The sequence below is a fragment of the Asterias amurensis genome, chromosome 20 (genome assembly GCF_032118995.1).
Source record: "Asterias amurensis chromosome 20, ASM3211899v1".
Lineage (NCBI taxonomy): Eukaryota > Metazoa > Echinodermata > Asteroidea > Forcipulatida > Asteriidae > Asterias > Asterias amurensis.
In genome coordinates, this window is record NC_092667.1 from 701181 (window position 1) to 728102 (window position 26922).

At 41.6% G+C, this 26922-nt stretch overlaps 3 protein-coding genes and 1 long non-coding RNA gene across 4 annotated transcripts; 2 read left to right on the top strand and 2 right to left on the bottom strand.

The window, feature by feature from the left end:
• Positions 1–2865: 2865 nt before the first annotated feature.
• LOC139952666 (uncharacterized protein F54H12.2-like) lies at positions 2866–4143 on the top strand. Its single transcript, XM_071951867.1, has one exon. The coding sequence runs from the start codon at positions 2866–2868 to the stop codon at positions 4141–4143; it is 1278 nt and encodes a 425-aa protein (XP_071807968.1).
• An 898-nt stretch (positions 4144–5041) lies between these two features.
• LOC139952556 (uncharacterized) lies at positions 5042–6314 on the bottom strand. Its single transcript, XM_071951725.1, has one exon. It carries the CDS (start codon positions 6183–6185, stop codon positions 5562–5564), a length of 624 nt encoding a protein of 207 aa, XP_071807826.1. The 5' UTR covers positions 6186–6314; the 3' UTR covers positions 5042–5561.
• Positions 6315–7365: 1051 nt separating this feature from the next.
• On the bottom strand, positions 7366–17043 carry LOC139952633 (monocarboxylate transporter 6-like). The gene is made up of 5 exons (XM_071951837.1): positions 16869–17043; positions 15298–15441; positions 8229–8869; positions 7875–8040; positions 7366–7483 (listed from the first exon to the last, which is right to left on the bottom strand). Exons 1-5 carry the CDS (start codon positions 17041–17043, stop codon positions 7374–7376), a joined length of 1236 nt encoding a protein of 411 aa, XP_071807938.1. The 3' UTR covers positions 7366–7373.
• Positions 17044–19759: 2716 nt separating this feature from the next.
• LOC139952488 (uncharacterized) lies at positions 19760–22919 on the top strand. The gene is made up of 3 exons (XR_011787897.1): positions 19760–19956; positions 21149–21311; positions 22016–22919. It is a non-coding gene; the product is annotated as an uncharacterized lncRNA (long non-coding RNA).
• Positions 22920–26922: the final 4003 nt, after the last annotated feature.

Below are 26922 nucleotides of genomic sequence, written 5' to 3' on the forward strand. Positions count from 1 at the left end.
ACCGGAGGGAGGACGAGCCTGCAGAAAAAGAAAACAGCTTTAAACCAGAAGGGCGGTTTCCTTTGTGCATTGCTGACACCGGTGTTGAGTGCTCTGGGTGGACTGCTGTTCAAATAAACACCATGGGGCATGCAAAGAAAATGGTGCTTGTACCACAAGACACGCTTGCGAGAATGCAAGCGGCTAGACGCTTCGAGCAAACACCAGTTACCCGCGTCATTCATGGTTTGGACACTGATCTGAGAAAGTTACTCGAAAGACAGGATCTGTCAGAGGGGGAAAGATTAAGCTCTACCAACAAACCCTACAGAGGTATATCACACTTAACAAACAGAGGATGGCTCCCATGTCTATGACCCTCAAGAACGATCATCCCCCAAATTTAGATGAACCTCCAACATTGGATAAGGAGCTACCAACTGATGCATCTGAAACAAAACCGATTGGGACGAAAACCCCACTCAAAGTTGACCTTGAGACTGTGGTAAGCGACGACGAAGACGAATACTACTTAATTCCGCTATGGAGTGTTGTCTCCCCAAACCTGAGTGCTCAACACCAGATATTCTGAAAAAGTCACGCTGTCTGTGGGTATGTTGTAACAGCACACTCGTCATCGAAGATTCAAATGTCGTCGATGGAGGAGTACCTGAAGAAGGTGTATTACGACACAAACCATCCTTCTGGTTTCGGTGGTGTGGATGCTGTTTATCGCGCAGTTCAAAAGGAGGGAGTGGACATCAGCAGGAAACAGATCGTTAGATGGCTGCGTCAACAACCAACTTATACGCTACACAAACCCATTCGGAGACGATTCAAACGAAATCGAGTCATAGTGGGAGGTATCGACCATCAGTGGCAGGCGGATCTAGTAGATGTATCTTCACTCGCTCGATACAACTGGAATATTAGATTTTTACTGACTTGTATTGACATATTTTCCAAATTTTCCTGGGTCGTTCTTCTCAAAGATAAAACGGGGGCGTCGCTTATCAAAGCCTTCGAACGTATTTTGCGAGATGGTCGTAAACCACGTGTGCTGCAGACTGATAAAGGTTCGGAGTTTGTAAATCGAAAATTTCAGAGTTTCCTTTCAAAACACAACATTGAATTCTTTACTACTCAAAACGAAACGAAAGCTAGCGTGATTGAACGCTATAACCGTACGTGATTGAACGCTATAACCCGTATGTGGAAGACCTTCACCGCCAAAAACACTTACGTCTATGTTGGAGTTTTACCAAAGCTTGTGTCTGCATACAACCGGTCGTTTCATAGGAGCATAAAAAGATCACCGGCGTCTGTCACACCCGAAAACGCAGAGGCCGTGTGGCACACGCTGTATGGGTCCCCCGATGGGGGACACACCGCCGTTACAACCTTCAAGTTTGACCTTGGGGATACGGTTCGTATAAGTATGGCGGCGAGAACCTTCAGTAAGGGTTACCTCCCCAACTGGACCACAGAAATTTTTACCGTCAGCGGAAGAGTACCCCGGAAGCCTCCGTGTATAAGTTGACGGATTACGACGGTGAAGAGTTGAAGGGACCATTTTATGAACAAGAGCTACAAAGAGTTGAAAAAAGAACGACATGTACGAGGTAGAGAAGGTGTTACGCACGAGAAAGTGGCGTGGAGTGAAAGAATATCTTGTAACAACTTCGAGATGGAGTCCTTTTACGTAACTCTCCCCAGCAACAGCAGCATGGATACCTACCCGGACAACGCACTGAGTCACTACAGCGTAAATTCACCCTCTGCTCTATCATTCGATGGTGAATGGGAGGTGTGTCTCGTCGAGATAACTTACCCTCGTAGATGGCTCAATATCGTAGAGGGTCACAACCACTAATACTACAACGCTGAAGAGACTGAAGGAGGTGTACATATCCACACCATTCACAAGGGGTTTTACCAAACACTGGATGACGTACTTTCGAAGATTTCACCACCGATCGAACACGCATCAAGTACAACAAATACTTACAAAAAGTTATTATCAGAACGGAAGAAGGCGTCGCCATTACTTTCGTCGAGCGTCTGGGTTACTTGTTTGGTTTTAACAAGGCTATGTCCATCACCGGTATAGAGAAGTCTCCTCACGTAGTGGATATGAAACAGATTTGTAGCCTTGTTTGTGTACACAGACATCATCGAGTACAACATCGTCGGGGACACGAGGGCACCTCTTCTACGAAATGTGGGTGTGGAAGGCGAATACGGTGATATCGTTACAAATACATACGACAGTCCGCATTACGTACCCCTTAAACAGAAATACATCACCACGATCAACATTAATATATTGGACGACATTGGGCAGTATATACCATTCATCGGCGGGAAGGTCATCGTGAAATTACACTTTAGAAAGAGTCGCTCCATGTACTTCAACTGATTATAACGACTGTTATCATGAGAGCCCACTTCAGAGCCAACCCCGGTCACTATGTAGACCACTACACAAGACAACTCGGGCGTGGTCATCCAGTTTTTCACGGCAGCCGCACTCAAAAAGGCTTCGGTCTTGGAAATATATTGGGTGGGCTTTTCCGAACGGCCTTACCTTTGTTCAAACAGGGGGCTAAGACTTTGGGTCGTCAGGCCCTCCGCACCGGCTTGGGGATCGCACAGGACGCGCTGGAAGGAAAGAACATTAAAACAGCAGCACAGTCAAGACTCAAGCAGACCGGACGTCGTATGGTTGGACGGGCCATGCGGAATGTACAAACTCAACTAGCCACACCGACTAGAAAAACTTTAAAAAGAAAACGCAACCAGAAAAGCGCCACTTCTACTTCTAGGAAGCGACCGAGACGAACACGCGATATCTTTGATTAGTTGCTCCGAGACTGCTGCTTCACCATGGCACTGCTACACGACCACTCGGAAGAGTGTGCAAAGAGTGAACTCGATCTCTTTACTCTACCACCAACACAAACAAGTGTCGAGAAAGGCCAGTATGTAGAATACCATCCCATATCCAATTATGCCGACGGAGGGCCTATACAGTTTTATGTTCCCGGATCGACCGATGAATACATTGATCCCTCCCAGACTAAACTCTACGTCAAAGTAAAGGTGACCAAAGCCGATGGTGCTGATCTAATCGACACGGACGTGGTCGGTCCGTGCAACCTGCTTTTACACTCACTCTTCAGTCAAGTCGACGTTACCTTGAACGATCGCCTGATCTCGGCCTCCACTCCCACATACCCGTACAGAGCCATGATCGAGACGTTGCTTAGTTACGACAAATGGGCCAAGTTTTCGCAGCTGACGGCTTTAGGATGGGTGAAAGACACTGCCGGCAGGATGGATAACGTTAATTGTACAGCGAGTGACACGGAAACAAACGCGGGCTTGAAAAAGAGGCGCAAACGCATCCTGAACAGTCGAACCATAGATCTGATTGGACCCATCCACGGCGATATATTCTTCCAAGACAGACACTTGATCAATGGAGTTGATTTGAAAGTAAAGCTAATACCCAGCAGCAACAGCTTTTGTCTCATGGCTTCCGGAGAAAACCCAACCTACAAGATAAAGATTGTGGACGCGACTTTGTTTGTTCGGCGGGTAACGCTAAGCTCTGCGGTAATGCTGGGACACATGAAAGCTCTGGAAAAAGGAACCGCTAAGTATCCCCTGCGACGTGTCGTCTGCAAAATGCTGTCTGTGCCGAGAGGTAACTTAACACTGACTCAAGATCACGTGTTCTTGGGGCAGTTACCCAACCGAATCGTTGTGGGTTGCGTGCCCAACGCCGTCTTTAACGGATCGTTTTCCAAAAAACCCTTCAACTTTCAACATTTTAACGTCAACTATGTTGCGCTCCACGTCAACGGCGAACAAATTCAACACACCCCTTTGAAACCCGGAATGGATAAAATGTATATGAATGAAGGTAACGACATCACTCCGAGCGACTACCCCGATGGATATGCACTGTACGCCTTCGACCTGACCCCGGACTTGGCATGTGGTGGCCACTTCAGCCTGGTAAAGCACGGGAACCTTCGCCTGGACATGCACTTTGCACAACCCCTCGATGAGACCATCAACATCATCATCTACGCCGAGTTCAACAATATCTTAGAGATTGATCAAGCTCATAACATCATCTTCGACTTCAACAGCTAGACAGAACGACCATGGATACCAACGAGATAACGTCCATCTTACAGAGAGACCGCTTTGCCAGTCAAGTCTTCAGGGGAGTGTTTGCGAGTGATAAATAACCGAGACATCACCTTCCCCAACCAAGCGCCATTGTTGTCAACACGGATCCGTCTTCTAAGCCAGGACAGCACTGGGTGGCTATTTACATTACCAGAGACGGCGTAGGAGAATATTTCGACTCTTATGGAAAACCCCCGACCCTGCCGTCTATCAATAGTTTTCTTAAAACTAACACGCGTTTGACTGTACATAATCGGATTAGTTTACAGGGTCCTCTGTCGGCTGTATGCGGTCAATATTCTCTGTTTTTCCTATTACACCGTTGTCGAGATATCAACATGAGAACCATAATTGTTTTTTTCTCGGCCAAAAAGATAGAAAACGATGTTGCAGTAAACGACTTTATCAGAAAACACTTTCCCCGCATCAACACAAAGGTGTACGACTTGTCTTTTGTTACTCAACAAATTTCAAATGCCTTGTTATAAGTCGGGAAGAGGGTAGTTGTTGCGTCAATTAAAATTTAACTTTAAACTTAATTAAACGGATCCATTTGTAATGTACTTTAATTTCAAACACTGCTTTGGTTTGTAGTACCTATGTTATTGAACCCTGGTTTATCCAATAAAATATTGTTTTTGTCTTTTGAGAAAAAAACATCTATTGTGTTTGTATTTTCTTTGTAGTTCCTTGTCTCTCCAAAACAAAAAATAAACTTTAAACAAATTAAATAATACACAAACAACAAACAGACGATTCAAACGATTTGTTCAGTACCTTTTTAGCTCAACTTTAATTACAACAACAATAATATGATTTACATAGGCCATTCTTAATTTAACACATGAAATCGGTAAAGCCTTTTGTTTTTAAGCAATCATACTATTTAATCAGAATCCATCACAAAAGCTAATAGTCTGGTGACATTGGGAAATCTAAACGAATTGAACGTTTTGGTGATATCCTCGGTTTCGTTTTGCCAACCCAACAGAATATCATGAGTTATATCCTTTAGAGTTTCTTTTGTCAGACCCGCCTGTGTAGCATCAGCACCAAACAGAATACGGCATACGGCGTCAAAAACTTCGATGACCTCATTCGTGTCAATGGTTGAAACCACATGTTCATAATGATCGGAAACAAAGTCTTCCACACGATACTCTGGTCCATTACCGAAAAACAGACAGGCGTGGTCATCCTGGTTGCCCCAGTGCTCCTGACAACCTTCGCAGGGAAGTTGTTGTTGTGTTTGGTACACCCTCTTAACTATACGTGCCTTCACTTGTTTGCCAAGAATTCTCTGAAGGAGTAGTCCAACCCGTGCTCTACAGCGCAGGAAGCTAGGTCTACAGTCTAGAGCAGAAACAGAAAAGTAGCAGTTAAGAGTCAATTAGCTTACTCAGGGCGTTATTGATGTCGTTGGTGTGGCTCATCAGCTGAAGCCACTGTTCTGCAGTGAGGTTCAAACCCTTCTTCCCCGCCATCATCTTACTGTGAACTTCGTTCCAGTAGTACTCTCGTATATTGACGTAGTAAACCCCCTTGAAAGCCTTCACGGTAGCAAAATGCTCACCTCCGATAGGAAACTTGACGGCCTTTCTCTCATTCTCAGCCTGGTTAGGATCTGGCTCAAATCTTCGCTTTCTGCTGGGCTTTTTTCCCTTCACGGCCACCATCGGTACATCGTCGTCTTGTGTAGCACTCAACTCGACCATGGCGGCTTTCAACACCTTGGAGCTTGGTTTCTTAGGTAGCATGTGCTGTTCCCGCTGGTAGGTAGGTACATCCTGGAGGTTCCATACGCTGTGTCGAGTGTATACAGTAAAGTAGTACACTCTACCGCTCAGACTCTTGGCTTCACGCCAACCGGCTACAAGCATGTCGTGACAAATATCACGGGTGTTTTGGGTTTCAACTCCTTCATCCATCGCCGGTGGTGGCGAGTTCGGTGTCGGGCTGTAATCTGCTACCAATTTAGTATTCATCTTGGGAAGAGCAGCCATTATATCAACGTAGACGAGTTATTCAGTTCTCACATAAAATCATTCGGTTTTCAGTGTAAGTGAAGAACACCGCCTTTTATATGAATCGCGAATAACACTTTACAATTTTAAGCAACCACTCAAAACAAAGCATAGGGGCCGTTTCAAAGCTTGTCCAGACGTGACCGGTAGGGGGGTCGTGACGTCATATATACGGACAATTATGGGTACAACAAAGCTTGTCCAGATAAGTTCGCTAGTGGGACGTGACGTCGTATAGACTCGTTCGGACAAGTTTGGTACCTCGAGGTCAGAGATAAAACAATCAGCAAACAATGCCGGGTGGCAACAACACAGTTGGATTTAGACTTTAACCCCTCCATCCAGCTGGTTGACTGAGATTATACGTACCACTAGCCATTTCTCTATGCACTAGCGCTAACGTCTGGACAAGCTTTGTTTCGCCATTGGGATCTACACAATACAAGTTAGTTCAAAACACTTCAAGATGTTCATCTCTGTTCTACTTTCTCGACGTCTTGTCAACGTACTCATCAACCCGCTGTGTTTTCACTTCATGAAAATACAAACGAAACGTATAGACTTCGTTTGTGCTGCGTGGAATTTTGTCGCCGCTCCGTGAATTTACAAATCACTCCCGCCCCTCCATCTGAGTACAAACAATAACGGTTTGCCCTCAGAGACACTAACGTGAGTAAATTACTATTTTCTTTCTTTCTTTCAACATCATCCAATATATTTTTCAACATCAAACACACACAACACTTACATATCAAGGCTATGTGTGTACACACCGATACGGATCGAAACTCACGAAAAAATTAGGTACGCGCCAAAAATTTGCGCACCGCGCCAAAATTTACGCGCCAAAAAAATACGTGCGCGCCAAAATTGCGCACGGACAACTAGGTACACACGTGATTTTTTTGAGAATTAGGTACGCGTGACTCGGACTTTACTACTACTGTTCAGGGTTTTCGGACAGGATTTTAAATAAGCACTAGCAACAAATAAGTTTTGGCTTTTAGTGGCGTCTACAAAATATTGCAGTCAACGACGTGAAATACATCAATAACGATGACTACGTTCAAACACTAGCAACCAAATTTGTGACTTAAAAACTCTCAATGCAAACCTTAGTGAGGGAAAAAAGCATTTTTAGCAAATTGTTAATAAATGGTGGCAAAATCATCGCTGAATAACGCCGTCCACCAGCATAAGTACCATCATTACAATGTTGATGATTCCAAGCACGACGAACGCTAGGTCGTAACTTCGTGTCAGGTCGTAAAGCAACCCTGTAAAGAGATAATACGCAATACGAAATTGAAGTCAGTTCTCTTAAAAACAAAACTTTAAAACAAACTGTAAAAAACACCAACATAACCACCATCACCACCACACAAACACCCGTACACGGAGCTCCTAAAAGGACAGGTAAAGTCACCTGGAAATAGAATTGTTTTTCTTTCAAACATATAAGGCTAATGAACAATAAAACAATTTTGTTAATAATTGTTTGTCACGATTTATAATGTTTAAAAAATAAAGTTAGAGATAAAGTTGTTTACGGGGCGTGACTCCGCCTACCCATTTTGTGACGTCAATCGAGGCAGACTTTTGATTAGCTCTATGGCTTCACATAGCCATGCAACCAAATCACAATGTCCATGCTGTAGTAAACCTTACCTGCTGCAAAACTTCCGCTGATTTCTCCAAGCCCGTAGAGGCAGTTACTTAAAATAAAGAAATCAACGAGAAAACTTTCGTCGTACGTTTCTTTCACCACTAACGTCATTAGAATGTTTAGAAGTCCAATGGCGCCACCGTTGACACAAGCCAAAAACATCAGGACCTGGCATAATTAACACGGAAAAACACATTTCTTGTTGATCAAACGCCATATTAAACAACACGAAAGATTAGAATGTCTATATCAACATTATAAATACACAGAAACTTAGCTTTCGTTGGCATAATATAAAGAATAAAACAATTATTAGTTACAAGGATAGAGATTAAAGGGACAGCAGTATCACTTACCACATAATTATCTTGGGCAAATGAATCCATGAACATTGCCGCTGAGTTTATAAGACACAGTAACACAACGAACCAAAATGCACTGATGACACTGTAGCCCTGAAGAGGAATATGAAGGAGTCTTCCAACAAGGTTTCCAACACCACCTCCAGTAGATAACAGAGCTGCTGCAGAGAGAGTTATACCTCTTGATACTGCATGAGGTACTAGAAATACCATCCAAGCAGCAGAAGATATGCCTTGTAGTAAAGAATTACCGAGTTGAAGAAGTAGCGTTGGTTTCTCAGCGAGGATATTCAAGGAAAGCCAGGAAGCAACTTCCTTCAGCGGATTACGAAAGCCAGGCTCATTCTTTTCATTTGATACTTGATCAGTGTCTGTTGTTTTTATCTTTGAATACTTATGGACGTGTTGACCATTCAGTGCACCAAACACAGTCACGTGGAACATAACAGCAGACATGATCATCAAGGTTCCACGCCAGCCATAGACTCCGAGGAAAAATTCGACTACTGGAGGGCAAGCCATAACACCAAATGACCCACCTAGAAGTGCTATGGCGTACATGACCGGGAAATGCTCGGACGGTGACGTTACCAGTGCAACTGTCTGTGGTATGTAGCTAAGACCCATACCAACACCTGTCACAAATGGTAAAAATACAGGTATATCTGTCTTTCCATGTCAGACCAATGGACTTTTTTCCCTCATGTCTTCCGATTTTGATAAAAAATGCTTTGATTGTAGGTCCTTATGAGCAATGAATGCACACCAATTTTTAGCCCGACCGGACTTACCATGTAGTCAGGGCAGAAACCACTAAAATCTGACATTTTAAAAACGCATCATTCCAAAAAACAACGAAATAAATATCACTTGATAGAGCATGTCTTCCTCTATCAGAATCCACCAAGAAACAACTGGGCTCTTCAAAATTTACAATTTTAATATTTTTTATATATTATTAGTCAATTTATATACTTTACTTGATGAAGTCCACAACAACAAAAAGTTACTTAAATTATTAATGGTTTGGGATTTTTTCATGTTGAGGGCTGATGTGGTCTAACCAGAATCATACTTTGAAATACCAGCAGTGACGCACCAAGGATTTAATTTGGGTTGTGGGTGGGGGGGGGGGGGGCAACTTTCCCAAACAAAATTCTTTCTAAGATGGTAACAAAAAGATTTCACCATGCTGCAACTCTGACTTCATCGGAAGGTAATAGTGTAACACAAAAATCCTGTGTCAATAACCACATCAGTACGGAACAATGAAACACACTAAAGAATCGGTATTTCTGTTTGAATTCTTGACCGTTTTATTCCAGACATCCGTTCTTACAAATCCACATATCTAGACATAGGAAAACATCCCCAGGCGAGCGGGTTTCCCAATCTTCCAGCAGGGGGCCAACCAGCAACTAGCTCCACCGCGGAGCCGTGCTGGCGCCCTCTACTGGCTGATTGGCACAAATGTTACACTGCTCCCTTCGAGGACTCTGCTTGACCCAAAGCAGGCAGTAAACACCCGGGACCGGCTCCGCCAGGGAGACACCTCCTTTACAATAATAGGAAAGATAACTGGCAATCAACAAGAAAACAAAAAGGCTTGGCTCTAAGATCTGGTGTTCCGTCAAGGGAGTGACATCCCCTTCAACTATGTCTGCTGAAACAGCTGCTCCAAAAACTCCGGTGGGGCATCGATCAGGCATTGTCCGTGCCGAGGTATCCTCGACAGCGTCCGATGTTAGAACTTCACTTCGATGTGGGGTAGAGAGCTGCTCCGTGCAGGTGGACTCATTGCCTCTGGTTGAGCGCTTTCGTAGAGACGACGCAGGGGGGACTTGTAGCTGTTCCGCGTGGGCGTGGTCCTCTTCGTTGGATCCTGGTTGGGCGTGGTTCACCCGCGAACAATGTGGTGTGTTCACAACCTCGCACGTGACAATCCCGCATGTACTTCCTGTAGAAGTGGAGACCACAACCGCGGGTGCAGGGAAAAGGCTTCCCCTGATGAAGTACCTCACAAGATGTGCGCCGGTGCCGTCTCATGTTGCTGGACTGGGCAAACTTCCTTCCACAATGTTTGCAAGCGAAACAACGACACACCACACAAGGAGCAGACCATTGTTTGTAACCTTCCGAAGATGCCTCCTTCGTCTTCTGGCCCTGGTGTTGGGGCCCTCCACCAGTTGATTGCTTGGTCAATTTAGGTTCGTTCTGTGCATTTCGCTGGTTATTGTTGAATCTCCGTTTCCTGTGCGGACAGTCCCGTCGGAAATGTCCAAAATCATGGCACCCAAAACATTCCACCATCGAGCGATCGAATGCCCTACGCGGGGGACCTGTGTTCGCACTGTTAGCCCCTGCCTGTTGCTGCAGCGGCTGCTCTACTGATCGGACATATTCTCCGTAGCAAGGGTGATGGCTTCTGTCAAGGTTGTCGCCGCCCTCGAAAACACGTGGTATTGCAACTGTTTATTTCCCAGTGCGTTTCTAAAAGCCTCCACGGCCAACTCTTCCCGAGCCTGGGCGGGCAGTTTCGGGTAGCTCATGGAGACCAACCTCCGAATAGACTGCCCCAGGCTGCTTAATGACTCATCGCTACCCATGCAGGAATATTCCTTTCGTGCTGTCGGTTCCATGTCAGCTAGGGCCTCTTGTGCCAAACCCTCCAGATGGGAGGCCAGAAATATTGCCTTCTCGACCTCCCCCCACTGGTTAACGGTCGCCAAACTCTCGAAGTGGATGAGGTAGTCGGACCAAGAGGAGACGCCATCAAATTTATTCGGGAACATCACCGGGCCGCTGATTCCCTGAGGGAGGGCCCAACTCTTCCTCCTGGCCTGCCGACAGCACCACTCCCTTCACAGCCTTCTTCACCAACGGTGGATGATTATGTCAGGTGTTCTGGCGACCCAATGCCGTTGGGTCTTCTCTGTTGACTTTTACTGTGGGGGGCTGGGTCCTTTGTTCCATCCCATAGGGTCAAGCAGTGCCAAGTTGATCCGGTAGCGATCCATAGATTTGTGCAGTGTGGAGCAGGATCCCTTGGTCCAGCCCATTTCTTTGTATATTGCGGAGCTCCGCACGGAGCTCACCGCCATTGTGTTGTGCAGGGTGGAGTCGATCCACCTGCTCCACTCCATTGTGTTGTGCAGTGTGGAGCAGGCTCCTTTGCTCCACCCCATTGCTTTGTACGCGGTGGAGTCGATCCATCTGCTCCACTCCATTGTGTTGTGCAGTGCGGAGTCGATCCATATGCTCCACTTCGTTGGGTTGTGCAGTGCGGAGCAGGTTCCCTTGCTCCACCCTATTGCTTTGTACAGTGCGAAGCTCCACTCCATAGGGTTGTGCAGTGTGGAGTCGATCCATCTGCTCCACTCCATAGGGTTGTGCAGTGTGGAGCAGGCTCCTTCGCTCCACCCCATCGCACTGTACACTGCGGAGCTCCGCACGGAGCTCACCGCACGGAGCTCACCGCCATTGTGTTGTGCAGGGTGGAGTTGATCCATCTGCTCCACTCCATTGGGTTGTGCAGTGCGGAGCAGGTTCATGTGCTCCGCCCTATTGCTTTGTACTCCATGCGGAGCTCCACATGGTGCTCACCGCCATTGTCTTGTGCAGGGTGGAGCCAATCCATTTGCTCCACTCCATAGGGTTCTGCAGTGCGGAGCAGTTTTTTTCGCTCAACCCCATTGCTATGTACAGTGCGGAGCCCCACATGGTCGCGTTGGGTAACCTGGACAACTGGTTCAACCATGGCATCCTCAGGATCATTGATGCTCTGTGAGGAGAGCCGGAACGGCTCCGTGCGGTTATGCCCAAACCCTCCTGCCCTCGTGTCCGTGGGCTGCGGAGGCGGCCGCAACGGCTCCGTACGGTGCCACCCCAACCCTTCCGCCCTCGTGTCGGTAGGCTGCGGAGACAGCCGGAAAAGTTCTGTGTGGTGTGCCCCAACTCTTCTGCCCTCGTGTTGGTAGGCTGCGGAGACAGCCGGAACAGCTCCATGTGGTGCTGCCCCAACTCTTCTGCCCTCGTGTCGGTAGGCTGCGGAGACAGCCGGAACGGCTCCGTACGGTGCCACCCCCAACCTTTCCGAGCCCGCATGACCCGATGCAGACGCACCAGTTATGCCCCCTAGAATCCGTGGCTGACCCTACACTGCAAATTTGTTGGTAAAAAAATGTGTTGGGTAAATGCACTACTAATTTGTTGGTCACAAATAATGGACGTTGGTTAAACAAAACCGTTGCCCAACACGCTTGGGCAAAGTTGACCAAATTATTGGTTAACTGATTGGTCCAATGTGTATTTTATTGTAGTTGGGCAAAATTTGCCCGATAAGTTGGTCAACATTACCACAGTTACCAATGGTGTTGTGCACAAAGCTTTCTGGTTGTTGGGCAAAGTTCCCGGTGCGCATTTTATTATTGCAAGTACAATGTTCGTACTGTATATGTAGTAGTATAGTAGGCCATACACATACACACACAAGCAACATCATGGCGGCTGGCTGTCAAAAATACTCTTCGAGATGGGGAATGGAGTGCTTCTCTGAAACATTATAGGTAAGATGCTAACAACATCCATTATTTAAAGGTATACCCATAATACACTGATTCATGTGTAGGGACACAGTTTAGTTTTCAGAAGTAAAGTAGGACGGAGCCCACCGTGCATAGTTTGATGTTTACTCCGGCCCGTGTAGTGGGGGAACGGCTGCACAGTCCGTTGTCGTTAACGATCGAAAGACAAGGGTAAGATTGAATCCGTTGTGTTCCAGACTTTTTGATCGGGCTCAGTTATCTTGTCAAAATTATATAAAGCCAATATAATTTGGAAATTATAATATAAAAAGAAAAAGAAAAAAAAACAGTGAACATTTTTGATTGCTGACTCTTTTACCAGGTTACTTCTGACATTTATTTACCTCATCAGATCGACAAATACTACGCTGCCCAACTTCCAGCAGATACAACAAAGCAGAAGTTGAAGCAAAAGTGAAGAGGAATGGCTGGCTGAAAACATTATATACTGCACATATCAGATGAATCCAGAGTGGAAAGAGTACCGCAAATTAGATGCCCTTTCCGAATTAAAGTTTTTGTTGCATCATTTTACGTTTAAAAAAAAGGGCACTCATCTTCCTCTTTTTGAAAAAAATCCGGACTATCAACGTATTTTTTTATTTTGTTGGCCTAACCAACAACTGAATAAAGGAGTAACCAACAAAATACTCAATCATTGCTACTTTTGTTGGGCAACAACCTTTGCCCAACACGGTTGCCGAACGTTGGTTCAAATATCAACTGACTACACTTTTGGGTAACATTGAAGTTTTTTTATTGAAGTTTTTGTTGCACCACTTTACGTTTAAAAAAAGGGCACTCATCTTCCTCTTTTTGAAAAAAATCCGGACGATCAACGTATTCTTTTATTTTTTGGCCTAACCAACAATTGAATAAAGGAGTAACCAACAAAAATACTCAATCATTGCTACTTTTGTTGGGTAACAACCTTTGCCCAACACGGTTGCCCAACGTTGGTTCTAATATTAACTGACTACATTATTGGGTAACATTTTAACAAGCATATAGGTAACCAAACTTGCCCAACTATTAGTCAAAAAATATTACCCAACTTTTGGGTAAAATGATTTGACCAACTTGTTTTGTCAAACTGTTTGCCCAGCTATTGGATAAACGTTATTGCCCAACCACTGTTGGTTAAATTATGCCCAATTATGTAGCCAGTTGATATTTGAACCAACGTTGGGCAAAAAAAAATGGGCAATTTTTGACCAAAGAGATTTGCAGTGTATGTTTATTATAATTTCTGCTTTTGCTAGCATTGGCCTTCTTTAGCCCTAAAAATTGTTTTTTTTTCTACTGTGATAAAAACACATGTATCACTCAGTAATTTAGTCTGGTCCGGCTTGACCTGGGCGTATGGCGAGTCCGACGCCATGCTGTCCTAACCACGAGGATTTCACAAACAGAAAAACTAACTTTTTTACCTGATTTCCTTTGCTCTTGTTGTCCCACCGCCGCCACAAATGTAACACAAAAATCCTGTGTCAATAACCACAACAATACGGAGCAATGAAACATACTAAAAATCGGTATTTTTGCTTGAATTCCTGACCGTTTTATTCCAGACATCCTTTCTTATAAATCCACAGATCTAGACATAGGAAAACATCCCCAGGCGAGCGGGTTTTCCAATCTTCCAGCAGGGGGCCAGCCAGCAACTAGTTCCACCGCGGAGCCGTGCTGACGCCCTCTACTGGCTGATTGGCACGAATGTTACAACAGCATGCCTTTTCGTGCGCTATACGGTTAGCGGCGCTATAAAATGGAAATCGTACAGTTAGCACAAAATCTGCAGCTGAGCAGCTTTATTAAAAGGGCACTGAAGTCAGAGTTGAAGCAAGGTGAAAAAATTGCTCTTTGGGATTAAAGTTATTATTCATTAAATTTGTTGTTCAAGATTCATCACAGGGGGTTAAAGCAAGACTGCATATTATGTTTGTGATCTACTGAAGAAAGGCAGACAGCTTCTCCATCTCAACTTTGGTGTAATCTCTATACTGAGATCACTAATAATCACAGTGGTGCACCCGAAAAGGGGGGGGGGGGTTGGGGGTGGGGGACGATCGGTCCGGGGATTGATCCCAGCCCCTCCAAAGTATTCAATTTTTTTTTTTTTCAACAAGAACAAAATCGCAAAACCATGAACACTTTTAGTAACTATAGAAACAGAAGAGTGAGTTTTGTTGGTGGATTTATTCTGTAACGTATATATAAATTGACTAATTTGTAACCTAACAACTGTACAAAAATAGTCATACAATTGTAAATTTTGAAGCGCCCAGTTGTTTCTTGGTTGGTTCTGATAGAAGAAGACATGCTATATCAAGTGATTTTTATTTCGATGATTGTTGGAATGATACATTGTTTCACAAACTGGGCAAGGTCACGATAACATATTAAAAATTACCCAGTGACATGGTTATGACATATTATTACCAAAAAGGTGTTATTTTACCCCAAGAACTGACACTTACCTGTCGTTAATCCCAATGTGATGGTTAACTGGAAGATGTTCCAAGTGAACGCACTGGCAAGGTATCCTACAAAAAGCAAGAACCCTCCGGTCGTTACACACACCCGGCTGCCATATCGCTTTGCAAGATTCCCTGTGATCGGTCCTGTAACCATCGTTCGGAAAGAAAACAAAGCAAATGAAGAAACTTCAGTTCAATTTTTATTTCAAATTCCTCAAATATTATAAATGCAATGTTAGCAAGGTGATACACAAAATGCAGGAAATTGGATTCAGCAATCATGCAAGTAAGCGCAGCTTGTGATAGGGAGTGCCCGTACAAAGAAAAGAGCCAATGAGAGTTATTACAGACTGAGCAGACAAAGCAAAAAACACATGACCAACAAAGACCGGGACAACAAAGACACACAACATTCAATTGGTCAGGTCCTACACTCAAGTAAGAATGACAATCAAAACAAGATTACAGGGAGGGGGGCCAGAAAGTTAATTTTGAAGAAGGTACGACTTAAGAAAACTGAATAGATTCTGACTATTGCAGATGCTATGTCAGATTTGTGGCCCCAAACATTAAAAAATATATATTTTCAATTGAATGGTATTTTCAAAGAGAATCACCCGCTCTAACGAAACAAAGTTTAACTTTTACTTTTAGTGGCCAGGAACCATGAAAAAATTTAAAACGTTTCTCATAAAACACATAAGAATTGGTGACGTGATATATTGTCGGGATCCCGACAAAAACTAATTTTGAGCACTTTATTTCACTGCTCGAAAAATGGCTCAAATGAAAGCTTGTAACTTTCTCGACCCCCATCAAAATACTTATTGAATTTTAAATCAAAATGTTGGGGTCAAATCGGCCAAAAATCTGACATAGCATCTTTAAACTACAAATTTTACTGTACAAATGTAAGACTTGCTCAAGTATATTCTGGGGTGACGTCACTCTTCTCCGATTGCGCCGCCATGCTTGGCAAGCCATCCCGAATGCACTAGTCGCCTCGGGAACTAGTTTGTCAACTTCCAATACCTCGGGGAGCTAATATCGACTAGTCACCCTCAAACTATGTTATAATTGTAAAATAAGCAACATGTTGATATTGCAATGAATTGGAATTCTGGCACTGGTTCTTAACAAGTCACAACTCATTAAACCAGTATTTTCATTCATTAAGTTTCCGCCATAACGTGATGCCCGTACACTTGTTTAAGTTTCAACACATCATTGTGGTTTGGTTTTCAAAAGCTGTGAGTTTTTAGTATGTTGAATCCCCACTTGTAGTTAATGTGGCAGATAAGGATAATGCTACAGAAGTGATATTTAAGTCTGAGTGATTGAAGAAGACGATCAGAGTATACTGATCGAAACGTCGAGTTGAAACCAACGGCTCTTTTCAGAACCACCCCAACTCATTTTGTGATTATCAATACATGGTGTTAACTTGTGATTGTTATCAAGTTTATAAAATCAGTTCTTTTTTTATAACGACAACAATGGTTATTTGTAATCAAAGCTTGGCTCTTTCACCAGTACAATTCCTACGTATAGGATTGGTATAAATGACTTACCAATGATATAACCAATACTATTTGACATGCCGATTACAGTCCCCAGTTCAGCTGCACTGCACTCTAGAGAATCCATCATAGGGTTGAATAAAACACCGAACGATTTCAGAGATCCCATCTCCAAGAAAATGATCATGAATGATGTGAACGTAAGGAGACAGCTTGAAGTCGCCATTTTGGAAATAATATTTCACCTATTAAATTCAGTTTAACCAGGTAGTTTTACGCGAGTTAAACTCGAACAATGATGTTGCAAATAAACTGATACGAGAAAGTCGTTGTACTTTTATATCAAACACCACTGCAATAACAGCAAAGGCCTAAACACCAACGACCTGCCTCTTTTTGACAAATCCACATGGCCAAGACTATAATTGTCAATAATTACGTTCCATACTTTACACAGCTTTATGGAAGGTAATTTTGCTCTGACCTTTTATTTATACGCGGGTAAATCAATTTTGCAAATAATATAAATGATACGGTCTGTAACTAATCCCCGTGGAGATCTGAGTGCATTACACTTATACAAAATATTTAGGTCTCGTAATTTGTTTTTTTTTTTAGTCAAAATATCCAATTACTTTCCCATTATCACGGAGTAGGTGTGTATGACAATGGGCCATTGACTAGAGTGTTAAGCTTTCAACAGGTCCATGATGTCAATATTTTGTGCACACAGTCTATGGAAGGTTCTTAACAACAAGGACAAAAGAAAAAGAAAAAACACGTCTCCACTTGGCCGGAGTCGCCCCGAACCAAATTATGAATTAAAGTCAGTGGACACTATTTGTAACTACTCAAAATAATTATTAGCATGAAACCTCAATTGGTAAAGGGTAATGGGGAGAGGTTGACAGTATAAAACATTGTGAGAAAGGGATACCTCTGAAATGACGTAGTTTTCGAGAAAGAAGTAATTATCCACGAATTTGATTTCGAGACCTCAAGTTTAGAATTTGAGGTCTCGAAATCAAAAGCGTCAGAAAGCACACAACTTCGTTTGACAAGGGTGGTTTTTCTTTCATTCATATCTCGCAACTTCGACGACCAATTGAGCTCAAGTTTTCACCGGTTTGTTATTTTATGCATATGTTTAGATACACCAAGTGAGAAGACTATAGTCTTTGACAATTACCAATAGTGTCCACTGTCTTTAAGTATATAGGCCTACATGAAAACAGTTAGGAGCAACTATCACTGTAAAAAACCCTGTAAATATACAAGTTTTTGGGGCAATAAAATTACAGCAAGGCAACGTTTTTTTGGTCTGACTGAGTTTTGCTGGTAAATAAACCCCAAGTTGCTGTTAATTAACATTACGACGTTTATTTACATAGTACACCTTTTTTTTACGGAAATGATCCTGAAAAAACGGTCTGCAATTGAAAATAACAGTTATAACTGTAAATTTCTATTGTAGGCCGTTTTTCAGGAACATTTCCGTCAAAATACAGGTTTCCCGTGCGTGTGAAATAAACCTGTAAAAATACACAGTAAAAATGACTGTAAAATACAAGTTTTGGGACAATAAAATTACAGCAATGCAACGTTTTTAGGTTTGACGGAGTTTTACAGGTAAATAAACGCCAACTTGTTGTTAATTAACTTTACGACGTTTATTTACATATTTTTAACAATAAAACTGTAAATTTAAGTTGTATGCTGTTTTTTTCAGGATCGTTTCCGGCAAAATACAGGTTTCCCGTGCGTGTGAAAAAAAACCTGTAAAAATACACTGTAAAAATAACCGTAAAATACAGGTTTTTTTGGCAATAAAATAACAGCATTGCAACGTTTTTTGGTCTGACGGGGTTTTGCAGGTAAATAAACGCCAACTTGTTGTTAACTAACTTCACGACGTTTATTTACATATTTTTAACAATGAAACTGTAAATTTAAGTTGTATGCTGTTTTTTTCATGGTCGTTTCCGGCAAAATACAGGTTTCCCGTGAGTGTGAAAAAAAAACCTGTAAAAATACACTGTAAAAATAACTGTAAATACAGGTTTTTTGGCAATAAAATAACAGCATGGCAACGTTTTTTGGTCTGACGGGGTTTTGCAGGTAAATAAACGCCAACTTGTTGTTAATTAATTTCACGACGTTTATTTACATATATTTTTAACAATGAAACTGTAAATTTAAGTTGTATGCTGTGTTTTCAGGATCGTTTCCGGAAAAATACAGGTTTCCCGTGCGTGTGAAAAAAAACCACACCGTACAAATTAACGTTTTTTGGCAATAAAAGTACAGCATGGCAACGTGTTTTGGGTCAAACGGAGTTCTGTAAGTAAGTAAACGCCAACTTACTGTTAATTAACTTTACAACGTTAGTTAACACACTTTTTACCCTGTAACTGTAAATTAAAATTGTATGACGTTTAAAATGACAGCGCACCAACGTTGGTTTGACGAATTTTGTTGATGACTGTAGACTTTCTTTTAATAAATAACACACCGTTTATTACATAAATAAACTGTAAATTTAAATTGTAGCTATTTTTATGAATTTTCACGCTGTCAAAATACATTTCCCATTCAAGAAACCTGCAAGGATGCCCTCATAGTCATCTGAATATCGTCTCCTCAAATGTGTTTCCCTTTTCATTTCCCCTTCTACCTTCTTTTTGTGACCCCCCCCCCCCCCCCCGAAAGAAAATTTCCCTCAACTGTTGATTTTGCAACCATGGATCATATATTTGTATTATTTATTTATTCATTTACTTATTATGGGCCTGTAGTCTATTGTTAAGTCGATTGTTAATATTTGCCGAAAAAATCATGTATTTTTACCGTGGCTCATGTATGCAACGCACGTAGAAACCGGTACCCTGATTTTACAAACCTATATAGACAAAAAGCATTTTGGCAACCAGTAACTTTTCAGGAACCAGTCTAGGCTCGCTGTACCGTGAATAACATGGGCTAAATTTGGGAAACTAGACGAGAAGCGGGCGCGCGTGAGCTGTCAACACGGTCTGTCAACAGTTGCTCTCTTTCTTTCACGTGAACTGTCGAATCCTGAGCTGAAGTAGGCTTATTGTACTCAGAATTTTGTCAAACAGCAGAATCATTGCTGTTTAAGGTATGATTATATCATTCCATTCATATTGTACGTGTAGCTTAGAATTATAAGTTGTTGATGTTGGCAAAATTGGAAATGTGTTTTGTTGTTTACCACTTTTAGAATTAACGAAAGGATTAACTTTAATAAAAATAAAATAGCCCCGGTAGCGTCATGTCCGTTGACGTTGAATGTTAGTTAGTTTATGTCACGTTTTCTCTGTGCAGACGACAATCTTGCACACAAAACCTCCATCCAGTATCCTATGCTAATGCATGTACAGTACCTTAATTATGTGTACAGTACACATTTAAACCAAAAAGATAAACAAACATGTTCAACAGGACTGTTTGTCATGTTTGTGGTACACAATGTGACATTACATAGACATGATCGAAATATGCGATTTCCTTGTTGTGTGTCGGGTTGTCAAAAAAAGTATTTCACATACAAAGGTCTCATTTCTCATATTGAAAGACACCATCAACTTACGAAGCAAGAAAACAATAATAGGTAAAGAGATGCTGGTGTACTTTTCCGGTGTCCACTTGATTTCTGTCAGCATGAATGTTCCGATATTCAGGAGCTACTTGCTCATTTAAAAAGCCATATTACAAGTGGTTTAAATGTACCTTGTCCATTTGAAGGTTGTACTAAAACGTTCACAAATAAAAAGTCTTTCTCTTCTCACTTATCGCGGTATCACAGAAACTACTCGGCTCATAATGTGAACCAAACATTAATTGTTGACCAAAATGTTAACTTCAATGTTGATGATAATCCATGCCATGATGGAGCAGGTACATCCACATTTACTGAGCCTGAAAACACAGTTGATGGTGATGACAATGATCATGAAGATGACGATGATCCTGGAGTGTCTTTGGCTCACTTTACCAAGAGTATTGCACTATTTCTGCTCAAATTATATTCAAAGTTCCTAGTTCCAGAGAACACTATTCAAATGATAGTGGAAGAGATGCACGATTTGTTTGAACTAAGTATTATACTTTTACAGCATCTTTCTACCTGTATACATTTTATAACAAACGCTTTTCAAAGACCAACTCGACCGATCCAAGGCAACGTGTTCCTTTAACATGTTTGTCAGAAACATTGCATGCTACGAGTCAAATTTCCATCTAAATATTTGCAAAGCATTTGTTTGTGTCTTTAACTTTACTGTCCAATACTTTCATTACATGCACTGTAGGTAGACCACTTCAATCTTAAAGATTTTTACTCGGCATTGGAAAGTTTCTCGTGGCAGATTTGGCTAATCCTTTGTCAGCCCTAAGCATGTGGTTCTGTGCTTACTATTGCTTCAATTTGAAGTACCCGAACAAGTCCGAAGGGGCGCTTGAGTTTATCCAGAGGTGAGTTTACTGACAATGTTCAAGAAGCTTGGCCTGTTCATGCTAGAGGAATCCCAGGGTTGATGCAGGGTTCAATATATCATGTTCTGTGTTTAACAATTGGAAACATTTAAACCTGCACCAACCCTGAGAATTTTCGCCCTGATTCGAGGTCAGGGTTGAGATTTTTCAACCATTGATCCCCCATGGAAGATAGGTATTGGTTTATTTGGTACTCATGAACAACTACTGAACCCAGGAGTCAGCATGTACTTAGGATGGGACCCCTAAGAGTCATTACAAGTGGGTCTCAATGACCACTTCCTACTGTCCAATGAGACTCTCATTGGACAGTAGGAAGTGGTCTGATATGGCCATACTCATAGCACATGTATGCCCACTAGTATGTCAAGGGTCACACATAAAATTAGTGTGCACCCCTCCTTTGTCTCCCTTTCCATTGTTCCTCCCCTGCTTTTTCTGGCTACAGTCTTCTTTTGTCTTTTCACTTCTTTCCACCTGGCTGCTTCTGTTACACATGTTTGTGTGTGTTGTGTTGTCATTTAGCCTTTGAGAAGGACTCTGCTAGGGTCGAAACATGACATTAACTCCTTTCTGTATCTAAACAGTTCCAAATTTGTTTATAAAAAACATAACAGCACATCTTTATTTTTTAACAAAGACAAGGCAATATTCCAATCTGTATATTTCTGTTTTTATTGCAGATGTTTCTTGGGCCTAAACCCAGGGACTGGCTCCAAAAGTGGACGAAAGAAGCCGTCTGTTCATCCAGGCGTACTGAAGCTGGCTAATTCAATGAAAGTCTTTGAGAATGAGTGGGACTTGAACTAAAAAACATGGTACATGTAAATGTAATCATCAAATGAAAGTGTTGGCTACTCCACCAATATTTTTTGCAGTGACACATAATTTTAATATATGTGCCATTGCAAAAACATGCAGCACATTGTAAACTTGTCTCATTTTTGTTAAGGTAATAATAGTATCAGGCCTTTAATATTAGTGGAAGTTGAACCAATAAACAAAGACCTGTTAATCACATATGTATTTTTGGTGGAGTGGCCAAAACTTGAGCCACTATTACAGATAAAAATTATGTGTCACTGCAAAAAATCTGCAACACATAAATACTTGTCTCATTTTTATTCAGGTCATACTTTTATACAGGCCTTTAAAATCAGTTGAAGTTATGCCAATAAACAAAGACTTGTGATCACATATGTATTCTTGGTGGAGTGGCCAAAACTTGAGCCACTATTAGAGATAAAAATTATGTGTTCATGCAAAAAATCTGCAACACATAATTTGTGACGTAATATACGTGTAAGGTTCTGTTCTGATAGTGGAACAAAAAATAGACAAGTTTGTATTATAGATTTTTTTTTTTTTTTTTTTGTTCCACCATCAGAACAGAACATTACACCGTTATTTTGATTTATTTATTAAATGTTGGAGATGTTTTTGTTCTGCTTTTCTTGTTTGTTCTTAGGGTTCCAAGAAGGTATATGCCAAAGTTTGCCAAGTTTTTACAAGTTTGTGGTTTGAGGATGTTGAGCGCTAAATAAAAAGAAATCGAAATCCTATACTGATGTGTTCCGGTAATATTATTAATTGTTTTTTCTTGACGTTTCGAGTTATTAAATTGACGTGTATTTTACGGTAAGGTACGGAACGTGATTTTACTGGGATGATTTTGTGAAATTAATTTCAAAAAACTGTGATTTTAAAGCAAAAGTTATGTGAAAGGACAGTGGAGCTATCCTATTTGTACAAGCCTCTCCTTGTAAAATCACAGCGACGAACCATAATTTTACAACACCGAAGGTACTGTGATTTAACAGTGTCGCGTGTAATTTAGCTAAACCGTCAACGTGAAGTTACATTGGTGGGACTGTGATTTTACAGGGTTTAATTTGAAAAATTAATGTTGGAAAGCTGTTATTTTACAAGAAAAGTTACGTTTAATGACTGGAGCTGCCCTATTCTTACAAGCCTCTCCTTGTAAAATCACAGCGACGAACCATAATTTTACAACACCGAAGGTACTGTGATTTAACAGTGTGGCCTGTACATTTACTTTAGACCGTTTATTTACGGGATAGTACTGGCGTCCAAACTGCCAGGAAAAAACCGTAAAAATACGATTTTTTTTTTTACAGTGAGATGCGCTAGAAGTCGAAAGATCGATTGTTTCTGTCGGTCGGAACGACTCTGGGGCGCATTGGGTTCAGACATCGAGCTTGTCATGAGCCGAATCATTGTAAATGTTATGTTAAGTTCACCTGTCTGAAACAAAAATTTAATTGGGTCGACTCAGAGTCGCCCCTAATCTATTTAGTCCGGCGCGACTCTGGAGCGCCTGCCTGAACCGGGTGTAACACTTTTGAAAGTCTGCATCCAGCGTGCATATGTTGTACATCTTGCGATGTTGTTTTATTCACTATGAACTCAAAAGTATGAACTGACAATTAGGTACAATCAAGAATGATATGCTGTAGTAAGAAAAACAAACTGTTCGGGTGTTTTCATCGCCAGTAACTATAATTAAAGATGAACAACTGTAGTTTGGTCACTGAACAAAATAAAACCTTAAATTAATAAACACTATAGTTTATTACGCTCTGCGCAGAGTTGTTTGTAATAACAAATACTTTGTTCGGGCGGATAGAAGGTAAATATTTAAATAAAGGCAACAAACTTTATCAATATGAATGTAAAAACCATTAAATACGGGTGTTTACAATGAACGAAATAGTCTCAGAAACTTGCCACACCACAAGACGTAAACCTTAACACCATTTATGAATTTTAAATTATTTAGAACTGAAACAAAACACTGTAATTTCGTTCTTTGCGGAGTTGTTTGTAATAACAAATACTAGGTGTTCGGGTGAATAGAAGCTTAATACTTAACCAAAGGCAATTAACTTATCAGTATGAACGTTTGACCAATTAAATACAGGTGTTTACTATTAACGAATCAGTAGACTAAAAACCTTAACACCATTTTGAAGTAAACTATTATAACTAAGCCGACATAATCTAAACGGCTGCGACATTGTCTGAAGAAGATAAATAAAAGAATCAAAAATGGCCAGATCCATTTCCGTTTTTAGCGTAACCGGATTGTTTTTTGAAGTAGAAGACAATAATCCACACAAACATGACTAAAAATTGCACGTTTTTTTTTTGTTTTTTTTTAACTTTGCGAACTAAAACGGTCGGCCGTTTTCTTGGGTCAAAACTTTATCTCCACAAAATAGCGTGCCGTGTTAGTTCACGACGTTAAGGAAAACCGTGCAATTTCGAGGCATATTTGTGTTGATCATTGTAGTCTACTTTTAAAGACACTGAACACTATTTGGTAATTGTCAAAACTAGTTTTCACAATTAGTGTATATTTGCAAAAAATAACAAAACTGTGAAAATTTGTGCTCAATCAGTCTTAATGTTAATGGAAAAAACACCCTTGTCGCACTATAGTCACACGAAGTTGTGTGCTTTCAGATGCTTGATTTGGAGACCTAGTTTTCAAAATCTGAGGTCTCGAAATCAAATTCGTGGAGATTACTCCTTCCTCGAAAACTACGTCACTTCAGAGAGAGCTGTTTCTCACAATGTGTTATACTATCAACCTCTCCCCATTACTCATAATCTAGAACGGTTTTATGATACTAGTTATTTTGAGTAATTACAAATGCCTTTAACACATCTTTCTAACCATATGCATTTTATAACAAACGGTTTCAAACGCTTTTCATAGACCAACTACTAACTAGTCTGATCCTTGATAAAGTATTATTTGTATTATGTTTAATATCGTGTATATAACGTAAAGTACTGTAGGCTCAGTTAAACCCGGTGGTTGACCAGCTGGGACCTACTCGAGCTCCAGAAGTCAGACCAAGGACCTTAGGGCTCAAATGCTGCACAGTACTGTACGATGACATTGTAGTAGTCGAAGTCCTCACTACCACCACCCGTCTCCACTATGTTGTTGTGGTTAATGAAGAGTCCAGGCACAGTGCGATCAACTAAGCGGCATGTCTTGCCGAATGAAACCTCGTCCCGACAGGTTTCTTCCAAAATCAACTGGTTATTATCGATCATGACGATCTCTCTTTGGCAAATCCACTTTAACTTGTCTCTAATTTTCAACAATTACGTTCCATACTTTACACAGCTTCAAGGAATATAGTTTTGATCAGACTTTTCATTTATCCGGGTATATTTTTATTTGAAAAATTAAATTGTGCAGAACAACAAAATGATAAGATCTGGAATGAGTTCCCGTCAAGATCTGACTGCATAGAAGCATTACAAAATAAATAGCTCTCACAATTAGTTTGTAAGTCAAACTATGCATTAACTTTCCTATTAACACGAAGTAGTAGACCGTTAAGTCTGATTAGAGATTTGAACTAGAGTTTTGAACCGTCGGATGGTCCATGATGTCAATATTTTGTGCAGAAAGTCTATAAAAGGTTCTTAACTACAGGGACAAAGGTAAAAACAAAGTTAAAAACTAAAACTCGGCATACGCTGAACTACCGATAGATTTTTCGATTTTGAGCGTATACAAAGCGTATTCATGACGAGTTGTATTAACAACTTACCAAAACGAAAGCTTAGCGTGGTGCCGACGTTAACAACTTATGTCCAACGATAGTCCAACTACTGCATAGCGCGCGGCAGCGTACTATAGGAGATCACATGTAGAAGCCTAAAAAAGAGGGTGCCTCTCGACGATTGAAATAATAACTTCACTTGACATCGTGGTAGTCCTCCTGCGAACCCAAATTTTAGATACTGATTCCCATAAACGCTTCCAATACGCCGTTATACGGTGCGGTAAGTTAGAAACACGTTAAGGATCCATGTCTCAAAGCCATACAGGAGTATAGGAAGGCAGGCTGTCTTGAAGATGTTGAGTTTTAGCTCTTGATTCACGGAAGAAGACTTTCAAATCCTTCCCAGTTTCCAGAAAGCACCCCATACTACAGGTCTGCGTCGTCGTACGTCGCTCTCCGATGAAACCATCATTGACCCCAAATATTTGTCTGTTGTTTGTTTGATGACTTCTCCTTTGAGTGTTAGATTTGTACATAGTTGAGTAGTCATCAGTTCGGTTTTCCCGTTGTGTATTTTGAGCCCCACTGATCTGACAGCTTCTGAGACATCTAGTAGTTGTGATCTTGGGCCCTCCATCCAGGGTTGATTCACAGAGTGCGATGTAATCTGCAAATTCCAAATCACTCAGAATCTGAGCTGGCGCTCTACTAGATCTCCTTCGATGTGTTGTGAAACCTGAGTCTTTGATGGAGATTGATAGCACGCAGTCTGTCACAATGACAAAGAGAAATGGGGCCAAGACAACCCCTGGAGAATTCCGGTGTCTGTTGGAAATTCTTTGGTCAGTTCTCCTTCAACGAGCACCGCACTCTTCGATCCATCATACAGAATGCGGATGGCCTTCACAATGTCTTCTGGCACACCATAGTGACGAAGGATGGCAAACATGAGACTTCTGTCGACGGAGTCAAAGGCCTTTTCGAAGTCTACAAAGGTTTTGTTTAGGGGTAGATGTTGGGCTGCTGCACCCTCCATGACT